The 15,169-nt window shown below is 44.7% G+C and overlaps 1 protein-coding gene across 1 annotated transcript in view; it reads right to left on the reverse strand.

The window, feature by feature from the left end:
• Window positions 1–15,169, reverse strand: part of LOC115472221 (CDK5 regulatory subunit-associated protein 2-like) — a gene marked incomplete in the record, with an annotated part of 793,551 nt that overhangs the window by 741,968 nt on the left and 36,414 nt on the right. The window contains 1 exon segment of the mRNA XM_030206415.1: window positions 2,941–3,005. Coding sequence (XP_030062275.1) covers window positions 2,941–3,005 — 65 coding nt within the window.

Here is a 15,169-nt window from a genome sequence, read left to right on the forward strand (position 1 = left end):
AATGAGTACCGGCACTTTGCGATAAATAATTCGATTTTAGGTTGCTGTTTGGGCACTCGGTCTCTGAAAGGTTCGCCATCACTGGACTAGGGACTGTCCTTCCTGAATTGATTGACCCAGCACAGGTGGGATTCATATCTAAGCAAAACTCAGTCTTACACATCAGGAAAGTACTGTTGTCAATGGCTCAGTGTAAACATCAAAAGGAACCCGCAATGATAGTTAGCCTGGATGCGGCTAAGGCTTTTGATCAAGTGAGATGGGGCTTTTTGTTCCAGGTCTTTGACTGGATAGGCCTACCGGGGGAATTTCTGCAGGCCCTTAAACCTATCAAGACCCTGAGGCACAGATAGCAATTAATGGGGGACTCACACAAAGTTTTAAGATCACCAAGGGTCCCACACAGGGATGCCCATTATCCCCATTACTGTTTGATGTAGCACTGGAACCGTTGCTCAGACTGCTTAATGGTAACAATGAAGTTAAAGGAGTAAGAATGGGAGCACAAGAAGTAAAAGCACTAGCATATGTGGATGATATGTTGGTGCTCACAAAACCTCAGGCGTCCCTGGATAAGGCGTTGGAATTGATCAGATGGTATGGGTCTATGGCAGGATTTACCCTTAACCTTCACAAATCCTGCGCGATGCCGCTAGATGACAAGATAAAACGTACCTGGGCAGGACAATTTCCCTTACGATGGGCGGAATCAAAGATAAAATATCTGGGGATCTATCTAACTAGGGACCTAAGAGAATTGTATCATGCTAACGTAGCACCACTTCTAGAACTAACAAGATGCAAAATAGCATTATAGGGAGAGCTCCCGTTGACAGTATGGGGAAGAATAGCCCTATTTAACATGATTTTGGCCCCAAAATGGCTATACTTGTTTCAACAGCTACCACTATTTCTAAAACATAGAGAAGAAAAGACCTTATCAAAACTTTTACAGATATACCTATGGCGGGGGAAAAAAACCAAGGTTACCTCTAGAGGTGATAGCTTCCCCACGAGATGGGGATGGGACTGCTAAATATCAGATTCCTAACAATAGCGAGTGCAATGCGTCATATCAATGATTGGTACCAAGGTACATCAGATTTCTCCCTAACAGCGATAGAAACGAATATATTCCCTGAGATACATTTCAGTCATCTTTTGCACGCAGGTAGGTTGCCTCCACAGGCCTTCAAGAGACATCCCCTATTGCAGTCACTAAGGGCCACCTGGAGATGGGTGTGCAGAAGACGTCACTTTTCGGCTTCCATTTCAACGTGGCTTTCCATATGTAACAACCTGAGCTTTCCACCGGGACAGGGAAAAAGCATTTTTAGTAACTGGGCAAAGAAAGGAATGGTATATATAGTTCATGTGGTCACGGTGGAGGGTAGAATGCATTCATATTCTGAGCTACAAAAACTATATGACATTCCACAGGCACATATGTTCGAATATTTCCAATTAAAACACTACATTGCAACCTTGCCGTGGACGGATTTAACAGAGGATGTCACAGAGGTCCTAGCAGAGACCTTTACGTTAGGTGCACAACAAACGATACCGTTGAGGTTCCATCACCAACAACTAAAAGATTCCTCCCCTGAGATAGATTATGAATGCTTGGCTCTGGGCTGGTCTAGAGAACTGGGGTGCAGGGTGTCCCACAAGATGTGTAGAACGTATGTGAAATCTTTGTACACACAGAGGTTATCTATTCCACAGAGGGAGAGGTTGTACAAATGGCTCAAGGGTATATATATCACCAAGTAGAGCCTTTTTAGCAAATTTTACAGATTGCGGGGAATGTCCTAAATGTAGGGCACCAATGGCTACATAGGGTCATATGTTTTGGCATTGCCCAATGGTTCAGAGATTTTGGGGGGGGAGGTATTAGAAATGACAGATAAAATGTGTAATTGCACACTTGTAAAAGAACCACTGATGCTTTTTAATTCCTACACTTTTTCGACTGACCCTCCAAAGGGGTTTAAGGGCTTCACCAGACTGTCAATCCTTTTTGGGACCACTTCAATACTGCTCTCCTGGAGATCACCTCAACAGCCATCCAAACAAACATGGAGATTGCAATTAATTCAGCAGATGCGAATAGACCGCTGTGGAGTGAGTGATATGGACAGCACCCCAGGTCTCGCATTTAAGGCGCAATGGGAACCCATGTGGAATACTTTGCCCCCAGCGGGACGCAGCCTTATGTTGAACTTCTAACAGAGATGTAATTTCCTGAAGCACATGACTAGGGTAAGGGGGGGGGGATATAGAAGGAAGGGGAAGGGACTGGGGGAGAGGATTAATAGGCATCGTAGGGAGGGGAGGGAGAGGGGGAAACAGAATGTATAGATGCACTGTGAAATTCATGGCTTATATTTGTATGGTTGGAGTTATGATTGTGGGCAGTATTGTTGCAGTCACATGTTTATATATAGTGTTATTGCATTATATGTTTGGACACAATGTATCTATCAATAAAAAATATTTGAACATAGGAGGTTGAGAGAGAGAAAGCCCCGGAGAGAAAGAAGACATGTCTTCCTCCCTCAGTCCATCACATGACCTCCCGGAAAATGCTTTATAAATTTATCATTACAGTTAGTCCTTTATTAGCACAAATTAAAGTAGACTAAGGAGGAAAGTTATCAAGGCAGGTTATGCTACTGTTAATCCAGGTTATTAGTAACTATGTTTTACTGCACAAAATAGGATCGGTGCTAAAATAACGAGTTGTGGTAAAATATGGCATCTTAATGATAACTCATGTTGATAACTTCCATCTAATATTGCAATCTGGCTACTTTGTTAAATGAGAAATCAGGAATACAAACTGAAATCCACTGATAATCCTAAAACTAAATTACATAGCTATGCGACTTTCAAAACACCCAGCATAGGAACTGATAATTTTAATGCTTCTATACATACCACCAACTGCTGACGGCAGGTGACCTTCATCTCCAGAAATATCTGAGAGCTTATAAATATTGGAGCTGAAATAGAAAAAAAAGTGTCAAAAATAAAATATTAAAAGGACAACTTAATTTAAACATAAATGGACAACTTAATCACGAGTCCTCTTTGAAGAAAAATTACAACACAAAAAGTTTTCCATAGTGCTCATGTCTCACAACTCCAGCAGCTCTACATTATAACACAAAGAGGGAAATTTTCAAAAGAACATACAAGTCAGAATTGGGAGGTCTTGCTCATAACATTCACAAAAAAAAAAAAAAAAAGTCCACCTCAAAGCCATTTTCGAACAGCAAAAACATGAGATTACCTGTTTGAAAATATGTGGAAAAAGTCCAAAAAGAATAACCCTTTTTCCAAAATGAAATGTCCAGAAATACAACCACCACTACAAGAAACAGTAGGGCACACATTTGTATAGAAAAGGGAAGATACTTACCCATAGCAGGTATTCTCCGAGAACGGCAGGCCTTATATTCTCACAAAGTGGGTAAATGCGACCCGCGTTGCCCAGTCCGAAGCTTATTCCGAGCTTCAAAGCGCTTAATAAAGCAAGGGACTCAACCCATTACACATGTGCAAGTGCCTTCCTGCCCGCCAAGAGAGAACAAAAATATTTTTTTAAAAAGGAGATAACTCCAAGGGGAGGTGAGAGGGTTTGTGAGAATATAAGGTCTGCTGTCCTCAGAGAATACCTGCTACAGGTAAGTATCTTCACTTACTCCTAGGACAAAAAGGCCTATAATTCTCACAAGTGGGGGGAATCCCTAGCTACCAAGCTCAATGAAATCATCAACTGTAGGTCAACTGGGCCTCGCAACGTCAAGAACAGAACACATATACAAAGAGTGTGTGAGTACAACCTGGAACAAAATAAAATGGAACTAGAAAGGTGGAGCACGACTCTGGACCACAAAAAAAAATTCTGCAGTACTGTCTCTCCACAACAACCGACATGTCAGGTGTACTGCTCAAGGCAGTAATAAGATCTGAATGTGTGAACATAACATAACATAAGAAAATAAGTGTGGGAACATAGAGACACACTGAAGGTCCATCAAACACAGCATCCTGTTTCCAAAAGTAGCAAATCCAGGATACAAGTATTTATTTGTTACATTTGTACCCCACATTTTCCCACCTATTTGCAGGCTCAATGTGGCTTACATAGTACCGGAGAGGCGAATGCAGACTCTGGTATAAACAAATACATAGTGAAGTTGTGGTAAGAACGTTCATGTGATATAGCCACATAAGGAAATCGTACTCGGAAGTTTGTGTTATGTCCATTTCTTCTTTTTTTGTTACAGAGATCAGGCATTTAAGTTGAATTGGTAGGGTATGCCTTGAAGATCCTCATCATCATTTCCGTCCCCTTCTCTGTAGCTTTTCTAATTCCGCTATATCTTTTTTGAGATGCAGTGACCAGAATTGCACACAGTATTCAAGGTGCGGAGGCACCATGCAGCAATACAAAGGCAAGTCCTCACTAATGTTTTCCATTCCTTTCCTAGTAATACCTAACATTCTATTTGCTTCCTTAACCAACATTGCACATTGAGCAGATGGTTTTTATCATCATTGATGACACCTAGATCCTTTTTCTTGGTCAGTGACTCCTAATGTGGAACACTGCATTATGTAGCTATAGTTTGGGTTCCTCTGGGTTCCTCCTTCCCACATGCATCACTCTGCGCTTGCTCAAATTAAACGTCATCTGCCATTTTGATGCCCAGTCTTCCAGTCTCTTAAGGTCCTCTTGTAATTTTTTTACAATTCCCTTGCAATTTAACAACTTTGAATAACTTTGTGTCATCAGCAAATTTGATTACCTCAGGTTACTCCCATCTCTAGATCATTTATAAATATATTAAAAAGCAGCGATCCCAGCAAAGAACCAAATGGAACCCCACTATCTGCCCTTCTCCATTGAGAATACCGACCATTTAACTCTACTCTTTGTTTTCTATCTTTTAAACTCTCCAATTTCCTCTGGAGTCTTTCATAAGGCAATGTGTCAAGTGCCTTTTGAAAATCCAGATATCAACGATATCAACCGGCTCAACTTTATGTACGATTGATCACGCCTTCAAAGAAATGTAGTAGATTAGTGAGGCAAGATTTCCTTTCACTACATCCAAGTTGGTTTCATCTCATTAATCCATGCTTTTGAATATGCTCCGTAATTTTGTCCTTTATAACACTGTACCATCTTGTACGGCAACAATGTCAGACTCACCAGTCTATGATTTCCCAGGTCAGCTCTGGAACCTTTTTTTAAAATCAGCGTTACAACTGCCACTCTCCAATCTTCCGGTACCATGCTTGATTACAAAAATAAATTACATATTACTAACAATAGTTCTGCAAGTTCATTTTTCAATTCTGTCAATATGAATACCATCCGGTCCAGGCAATTTGCTACTCTTCAATTTGTCAAATTGCCCCATTACATTTTCCAGGTTTACAGAGATTGCATTTAGTTTCTTTAACTAGTCAGCTTTGAATACCATTTCTGGCACTGGCATCTCTCCCAAATCTTCCTCTGTGAAGACCGAAGCAAAGAATTTATTTAATCTCTCCACTATGGCATTGTCTTCAATGAGTGCCATTTTTACCCCAAGGTCCATCTGATTCTCTTGCCGGTTTTTGCTTCCAATATATCTTGAAAAGATTTTACTATGTATTTTTGCCTCCAACGCAATTTTCTTCAAAGTCTCTCTTTGTCTTCCTTACATTTGTACCCCACATTTTCCCACTTATTTGCAGGCTCAATGTGGCATTTAACTTACCATTCCTTATGCTGTTTCCTATTATTTTCAATAGAATCTTTATTCAATTTTCTCAAGGACTTTCTTTTAGCTCTACTAGCTTCCTTCACCCACACCTGCAGTCACTTGGCATTCCTTCCTCCATTTTCAATACTTGGAATATAACTGGCCTGGGCTTCCAAGATGGTATTTTTGAACAGCATCCATGCCTGATGTAAATTTTTTTACCTTTGCAGCTGCTCCTCTAAGTTTTTTTTTCACCATTCAACTGATTTTATTATAGTCTACTTTTTGAAAGTTAGAAGGTAATGCAATGCATTTCATCTGTGTACTTACTCCAGAGCTGATATCAAATCTGATCATATTATCATCAGTGCTACCAAGCAGCTCCAGCATCATTACCTCAAGCACAAGATAATGCGCTCCATTAAGAACTAGGTCTAGAATTTTTCCTCTTCTTCGCTCCTGTATCAGCTGCTCCATAAGGAAGTCCTTGATTTCGTCAAGAAATTATACCTACATAACATGCCCTGTTACTTTTACCCAGTCAATATTGGGCTAATTGAAATCACCCAATATTATTATGCTCCCTAGTTTGTTAGCCTCCCTAATTTCTGATAACATTTCTACACCTGTGGTGGGAGGCGGGACTGGTGGTAGGGAAGCGGGGAATAGTGCTGGGCAGACTTATACAGTCTGTACCAGAGCCGGTGGTGGGAGGCGGGGCTGGTGGTTGGGAGGAGGGGATAGTGCTGGGCAGACTTATACGGTCTGTGCCCTGAAAAAGACAGGTACAAATCAAGGTAAGGTATACACATATGAGTTTATCTTGTTGGGCAGACTGGATGGACCGTGCAGGACTTTTTCTGCGGTCATCTACTATGTTACTATGTTACCTGTGTGCTTATCCTGGCCAGGTGGGCAGTAGTACACTCCTATCACTATCCTTTTCCCCTTTAAACATGGAATTTCTATCCACAGAGATTCCAAGATGTGCTTTGTGCCCTGCAGAATTTTCAATTTATTTGATTCAAGGCCTTTCTTAGCATACAATGCTACCCCCTCCACCAATTCGATCCAACCCATCACTACGATATAATTTCTAACCTGGTATGAAAGTGTGCCACTGGTTATCCTCCAACCACTAGGTCTCAGAGATGCCTACTATATCTTAAGCTTCTGGCATTTGCAAATAGATATTTCAAATTATGTTTGTTGCTCCTACTTCCATCTTGCTCAGCAATTGACAGTGATAATTTGAAATCTTCAAAATCTGTCTGCTTTTTATTTAAAGACACCTTGGTCTACTGTGGTCTCTATTGCAATCTCGCTATCAGGATGCCCTATCTTCCCTGTTTTGGTGTTATCTTTGAAAGATAATTGTTCCGAACTATGCGCTTTTGAACGACTGTCAGCGCTCCCCCAGTTTCTAGTTTCAAATCTATTATATCACCTGGTTCCACCCTGGTTAAGATGGAGCCCATCATTCTGAAATAGGCTCCCCCTTCCCTAGAATATTGCCCAGTTTCTTATAAATCTAAAACCCTTCTCCCTGCATTATCAATTCATCCATGCTTTGAGAGTCCGGTGCTTTGCCTACCCCTTGGGCCCTGCACATGGAACAAGAAGCATTTCTGAAAATGCTACCCTAGAGGTTTGAATTTGTGCTTTCCATTTAAGAGCCTAAATTTGGCTTCCAGAACCTCTCTCCCACATTTTCCTGTGTCATTGGTATCCAAATGTACAAAGACAAACAGCTCCTCCCCAGCATTATCTCCCATTTGGTGAGAGGTTATATGTGTGCGCTCGATACAAAGAGCTCCTAGCTCTCAGAGAACGAGTCTGTTCTCTTAAGGCTTGAGAAAAAGACTTGAAGGAGCTGAGAAAGACAGAAAAGTATATAGAGGAAGCCTACAGGGACATTATAGAGAAGTCCCACCTCCAGTCTGGATGCCGCTGTGCTGCCTTGGAGGAGGGAGGTCTCCTAAAGGAGACCATCAACCAGTTGGAGGTAATCCTTAGTCAGGACCAGGCGATCCTCACATCCACAAGCCACCCAGCTATCTACATGCCTAATAATTGAATTAACTACAATAGTTATCCTAACCCTTAATTCCTGGGCAGAAAATCCTGAAGACACATCCTCAGTGCAAGAGGATATTGCATCCCCTGGTGGGCAGGTCCTGGATACAGGATTACTTCCAGCTTCACCAGGGCGATGCTCTCCTTTTATGAGACCTCCATTCTACAAGGCAGCACAGACTGGATGTGGGTATTCTCTACAATGTCCCTGAAGGCTTTGTGTATGTACATTTGTGTCTCTCTCAGCTCCTCAAAGTCTGCTACTCTAGCATCGAGAGAACGGACTCGTTCACAGAGACATATGAGCTCTTTGCATCGAGCACACCTATATAACCTCTCATCAACTAGGAGATAATCATACATGTGATACTCAATGCAAAAGACTGGATAGCACCCCTATTGCTGATGGACTGCTGTCTACAGCTTAGTATTATAGAGATGTTTAATTAAAAATTCTTAAAGTACTAGGGATAGCAGATGAATATAAAGAGCCTTAAGATTATATGGTATAAAAGTGTAATTTATTTAGTGCTTGCCTCTCAGAAACTAATTAAATGTAATTAAAACTCTAATGAAAAAACTCTCCTCTTGCTGTCCAAGTTAGAATAATTCACTATAAATGAAGAGTTGATCTAGGGGTGGCTGGGAATGAATGAAGACTAAGTACATAAGTACTGCCATATTGGGACAGACCGAAGGTCCATCAAGCCCAGCATCCTGTTTCCAACAGTGGCCAAACCAGGTTACAAGTAACTGGCAAGATCCCAAAAATGTACAATACATTTTATGCTGCTTATCCTAGAAATAAGCAGTGGATTTTCCCCAAGTCCATTTTAATAATGGTCTATGGACTTTTCCGTTAGGAAGCCATCCAAACCTTTTTTTTTTTTTTTAACCCCACACTAAGCTGATTTTTCTCCACTCTCTGGCAACGAATTCCAGAGATTAATTACACATTGAGTGAAGAAATATACCTGCTCCACTCCACTCATTATTTTATATACCTCTATTATATCTCCCCACAGCTGTCTTTTCTCAAAGATGAAAAGACTTAGCCACTTTAGCCTTTCCTCAAAGGGAAGTCGTCCTATCCCATTTATCATTTTGGTCGCCCTTCTCTGCACCTAATTAGATTGTAACCTCTGTCGACCAGGGACTTCATGTACAGTGCTGTGTACGTCTAGCAGCGCTATAGAAATAAGTACATAAGCTTCGCCATGCTGGGACAGACCAAGGGTTCATAGAGCCCAGCACCCTGTCACCGACAGCGGCCAAAAGAACAAGCAATTTGTCCTGCCTATCCTAGAAAAGCGAAGTTACTTACCTGTAGCAGGTATTCTCCGAGGACAGCAGGCTGATTATTCTCACATATGGGTGACGTCCGACGGCAGCCCCAGGAACGGAATCTTCCTAGCAACAAAGTTTGCAGAGCTCTCGTGCGTACGCACATGCACCGCACCCGTCTTCCCGCCCGCAGCGCGAACATGCCTCAGTCAAATTACAAGCAAAGACAAGGGAAGAGACAACTGCAAAGGGGAGGTGGGCGGGTTGCTGAGAACAATCAGCCTGCTGTCCTCGGAGAATACCTGCTACAGGTAAGTAACTTCGCTTTCTCCGAGGACAAGCAGGCTGCTTGTTCTCACATATGGGTATCTCTAGCCCCCAGGCTCACTCTCAAAACAACAAAGAGGGTCAATTGGGCCTCGCAACGGCGAGGACATAACATAGATTGACCTAAAAAATAACAACTAACTGACAGTGCAGCCTGGAACAGAACAAAATGGGCCAAGGGGGGTGGAGTTGGTTTCTAGACCCCAAACGGATTCTGCAGCACCGACTGTCGCATATCCTGCTGAAGGCAGTAATGAGATGTGAATGTGTGGACAGATGACTACGTCGCAGCCTAGCAAATTTCTTCAATAGTGGCTGACTTCAAGTGGTCCACTGACGCCGCCAAGGCTCTAACACTATGAGTCGTGACATGACCCTCAAGAGTAAGCCCAGCTTGGGCATAAATGAAGGATATGCAATCTGATAACCAATTTGAAATGGTGCGTTTCCCGACAGCTACTCCCCTTCTGTTGGGATCAAAAAAACCAAACATTTGGGTGGACTGTCTGAATGGGCTTGTCCGCTCCAGATAGAAGGCCAATGCTCGCTTGCAGTCCAATGTGTGCAACTGACGTTCAGAAGTTGGGGTATGAGGACGGGGAAAGAATGTTGGCAAGACAATTGACTGGTTCAGATGGAACCTCCGACACCACCTTGGGTAAGAACTTAGGGTGAGTGCGGAGGACTACTCTGTTTTGATGAAATTTAGTATATGGAGCATGGGCTACCAAGGCTTGGAGCTCACTGACTCTATGAGCTGAAGGAACAGCCACCAAGAAAATTACCTTCCAGGTCAAGTACTTCAGATGGCAGGAATTCAGTGGCTCAAAAGGAGGTTTCATCAGCTGGGTGAGAACGACTGAGATCCCACAACACTGGTGGAGGTTTGACAGGGGGCTTTGACAAAAGCAAACCTCTCATGAAGCAAACAACTAAAGGCTGCACAGAGATAGGCTTACCTTCTACACAATAATGATAAGCACTAATTGCACTAAGATGAACTCTTACGGAGTTGGTCTTAAGACCAGACTCACACAAGTGCAGAAGGTATTCAAGCAGTGTCTGTGTAGGACAAGAGCGAGGGTCTAAGGCCTTGCTGTCACACCAGATGACAAACCTCTTCCATTTAAAAGAGTAACTCATTTTAGTGGAATCTTTCCTGGAAGCAAGCAAGACTCAGGAGACACCCTCCGACAAACCCAAGGAGGCAAAGCCTACACTCTCAACATCCAGCCCGTGAAAGCTAGACTAGAGGTTGGGATGCAGAAGCGCCCCCTCGTTCTGAGTTATGAGAGTTGGAAAACCCTCCAATCTCCACGGTTCTTCGGAGGACAACTCCAGAAGAAGAGGGAAACAGATCTGGCGTGGCCAGAAGGGCGCAATCAGAATCATGGTTCCGCGATCCTGCTTGAATTTCAGCAAAGTCTTCCCCACCAAAGGTATGGGAGGATATGCATACAGGAGACCCTTCGCCCAATAAAGGAGAAAGGCATCTGATGCTAGTCTGTCGTGGGCCTCAAGTCTGGAACAGAACTGAGGGACCTTGTGATTGGTCTGAGCAGCAAAGTGATCGACCAAGGGGGTGCCCCACGCTTGAAAGATCTGACGTACCACTCTTGAGCTGAGAGACCACTCATGAGGTTGCATTATCTTGCTCAGCCTGTCGGCCAGACTGTTTACGGCTGCCAGATATGTGGCTTGGAGAAACAGGCCGTGACGGCGAGCCCAAAGCCTCATCTGGACGGCTTCCTGACACAGGGGGCTAGATCTGGTGCTCCCCGGCTTGTTGATGTAATACATGGCAACCTGATTGTCTGTCTGAATTTGAATAATTTGATTGGACAGCCGATCTCTGAAAGCCTTCAGAGCGTTCCAGACCGCTCGCAACTCCAGGAGATTGATCTGAAAACCGGTTTCCTGGAGGGACCAACATCCTTGAGTGTGAAGCCCATCAACATGGGCTCCTCCCCACCCGAGGAAAGACTCATCTGTTGTCAGCACTTTTTTGAGGCTGAGGAATTTGAAAGGGACGTTCCAAGGTCAAACTGGATCGAATTGTCCACCAATGTAGGGATTTGAGAAACCACGTGGACAGCTGGATCGCGTCCTCTAGATCCCCAGCAGCCTGAAACCACTGGGAAGCTAGGGTCCATTGAGCTGATCTCTTGTGAAGACAGGCCATAGGAGTTACATGAACTGTGGAGGCCATGTGGCCAAGCAATCTCAACATCTGCCGAGCTGTGATCTGCTGAGACGCTTGGACCCAGGAAACAAGAGCCAGAAGGTTGTCTGCCCTCGCCTCGGGGAGGTAGGCATGAGCAGTCTGGGAATCCAGCAGAGCTCCTATGAATTCTAGTCTTTGAACTGGAAGAAGGTGGGACTTTGGATAATTTATCACAAATCCTAGTAGCTCCAGAAGTTGAATAGTCATCTGCATGGACTCGAGAGCTCCTCCCGGCGAGGTGTTCTTCACCAACCAATCGTCGACATAAGGGAACACATGCACTCCCAATCTGCACAGCGACACCGCTACCACCACCAGTCATTTTGTAAACACCCTGGGCGCAGAGGCGAGACCAAAGGGCAGCACACAATACTGAAAGTGCTGCGTTCCCAGGCGGAATCGAAGATACTGCCTGTGAGCTGGCAGTATCGGGATGTGTGTATAAGCATCCTATAAGTCCAAAGATCATAGCCAATCATTTTCCTGAATCATGGGAAGAAGGGTGCCCAGGGAAAGCATCCTGAACTTTTCTCAGACCAGATATTTGTTCAGGGCCCGTTAGTCTAGGATGGGATGCATCTCTCCCCTGTTTTCTTTTGTACAAGAAAGTACCTGGAATAGAATCCCAGCCCTTCCTGCCCCGGTGGTACGGGCTCGACTGCATTGGCGCTGAGAAGGGCGGAGAGTTCCTCTGCAAGTACCTGCTGGGAGGTGAAAGACTGAGCTCCCGGAGGGCAATTTGGAGGTTTTGAAATCAACTTGAGGGAGCATCCCAACCGGACTATCTGAAGAACCCACCGGTCGGAGGTTACAAGAGGCCACCTTTGGTGAAAAAATTTTAACCTCCCCCCAACTGGCAGATCGTCCGGCATGGACACGTTTATATCGGCTATGCTCGCCTGGAGCCCGTCAAAAGCCCGCCTCTTGTTTTTGCTGGGGAGCTGCAGGGGCCTGTTGAGGCGCACGCTGTTGACGTTAACGAGCACGCTGGGGCTTAGCCTGAGCAGGCTGGCGAGAAGGTGGATTGTACCTACGCCTATTAGAAGCATAGGGAACATTTCTCCTTCCCCCATAAAAACGTCTACCTGATGAAGTAGATGCTGAAGGCGTCCGGTAGGAGAGTTTGTCAAAGGCGGTGTCCCGCTGGTGGAGCTCCTCGACCACTTGTTCGACCTTCTCACTGAAAATATTATCACCCCCCCCCCCCCGGCAAGGAGCATCCGCAATCCGTTGCTGGACTCGATTCTCCAGGTCAGAGGCACGCAGCCATGAGAGTCTGTGCATCACTATCCCTTGAGCAGCGGCACTGGACGCAACATCAAAAGTGTCGTAGGCACCCCTGGACAGGAATTTCCTACACGCCTTCAGCTGCCTGACCAACTCCTGAAAAGGCTTGGCCTGCTACAACGGGAGCTTCTCAACCAAGTCTGCCAGCTGCCGCACATTGTTCCGCAAGTGGATGCTCGTGTAGAGCTGGTAGGACTGAATCTTGGACACGAGCATAGCAGAATGATAGGCGTTCCTCCCAAAAGAGTCTACACATTAACTGATTTGATTACTTTATTTTTTGTCTATTAGATTGTAAGCTCTTTGAGCAGGGACTGTCTTTCTTCTATGTTTGTGCAGCGCTGCGTACACCTTGTAGCGCTATAGAAATGCTAAATAGTAGTAGTAGTAGGGTTCTCGACTCGTGCCCCAGGGGCGCCGAGGCATAATCCCGTGAACTCCTGGCTTTCTTGAGAGCAGAATCCACAACACCAGAGTCATGAGGCAACTGGGTCTTCATCAACTCTGGGTCCCTATGGATCCTATACTGGGACTCAATCTTTTTGGGAATGTGGGGATTAGATAAGGGTTTCGCCCAGTTCATCAGCAATGTCTGTTTCTGGACATTATGTAGAGAAACAGTGGACGATTCCTTAGGTGGTGAAGGATAGTCCAGGACCTCGAACATCTCAGCGCTGGGCTCATCCTCAGTAACCACTGGGAAGGGAATGGCCGTAGACATTTTCCGGACAAAAGAGGAGAAGGACATGCTCTCAGAAGGAGAAAGCTTCCTCTCTGCTGAAGCAGTGGGATCAGAGGGAAGACCACAAGACTCCTCGTCAGAGAAATATCTGGGGTCTTCCTCTGCTTCCCACGAGTCCTCCCCCTCGGTATCGAACACCAGCTTCCTGACTGCAGTCTGAATCCGAGCACGTCTCTACACCGAGGCACTACATTCTCGATGGCGGGGTCGAGAAGGCGGCTCCCGCACCGGCGGCAATGAAGCTCCCTCCATCGACGACGCCGGGGAGTCAACTCGGGTGGTTCCCGAAGCAGATACCGCACGCGGCACCGGCATCGGAGACCTCACCACGGGTGGAGAGCCTGCCGCCGCATCCACCATCAGTACCAGCGGCGCAAGCACCCCCAGTACCGAAGCTGACGATCGCAGCAGCCCTTCCATAATCCTAGGAAGGATGGCTCGGAGGCGCTCGTCAAGAGCATCTGTCGAGAGAAGCCGAGAGGCCGGTGCAGGCGACGATGCCAGAACCTGCCTGGGGTGGGGAGGTGGTACCGGGCTGTCCAAGGAGAAGCGTACAATGACCTATGATTGAAAAGGCACTCATTCTTATTATAAGGGGTGTCCTTTGGAAGGAAGTGTTGCCAGTTATACTAAGGTCTTTTTTTCTCCACATATTTTTCATATATTTGAGTCCTTAATCACCTCACAACCTTGTACGGTGTGTAGAAATTTGAATGAATTGTGGTGATTGAGATTCTACATATTCCATATAAATTGGTTGATACTAATTACCCCCATATAGACTGGGTTAATGTAACATCGGGGCACGCTAGGGAGGTAAACTTCCTCAATGAAATAAAGGACAGCTTTATGGAACAGCTGGTACAGGAGCTGATGAGAGAAGGAAAAATTCTAGACTTAGTCATTTGTGGAGCGCATAATCTGGTATGGGAGGTAGCAGTCCAAGGGCCGCTTGACAACAGTGATCATAACATGATCGCCTTTGCTTTCAAAAAGGTAAGCATAGGAAGTCAAATATGTTAGCGTTTAACTTTAAAAAAAGGAAGCTATGATAAAATGAGAAGAACGGTAAAAAAAAAAAAAAAAAAAAAAAACACAACTTAGAGGAGCGACCGAGAGGGTAAGAAACCTACAACAGGCGTGGATGCTGTTCAAAAAACACAGTCCTGGAGGCCCAGGCCAAACATATACCACGTATCAGAAAAGGAGGACAGAAGACCGGTGTAGTTAAAAAGTGAGGTAAAGGCGGCTATTGGAGCTAAAAAGGAATCCTTCAGAAAATACTGCTACTAATCATTTCTAAAGGGCTACTAGACGTACGCAGCGCTGTACACTTGAACATGAAGAGACAGTCCCTGCTCGACAGAGCTTACAATCTAATTAGGACAAACAAGATAAGGGAATATTAAAGTGAGGATGATAAAATAAGGGTTCTGAACAAGTGAATAAGGGTTAGGAGTTAAAAGC

The sequence above is a fragment of the Microcaecilia unicolor genome, chromosome 6, assembly GCF_901765095.1.
Source record: "Microcaecilia unicolor chromosome 6, aMicUni1.1, whole genome shotgun sequence".
Lineage (NCBI taxonomy): Eukaryota > Metazoa > Chordata > Amphibia > Gymnophiona > Siphonopidae > Microcaecilia > Microcaecilia unicolor.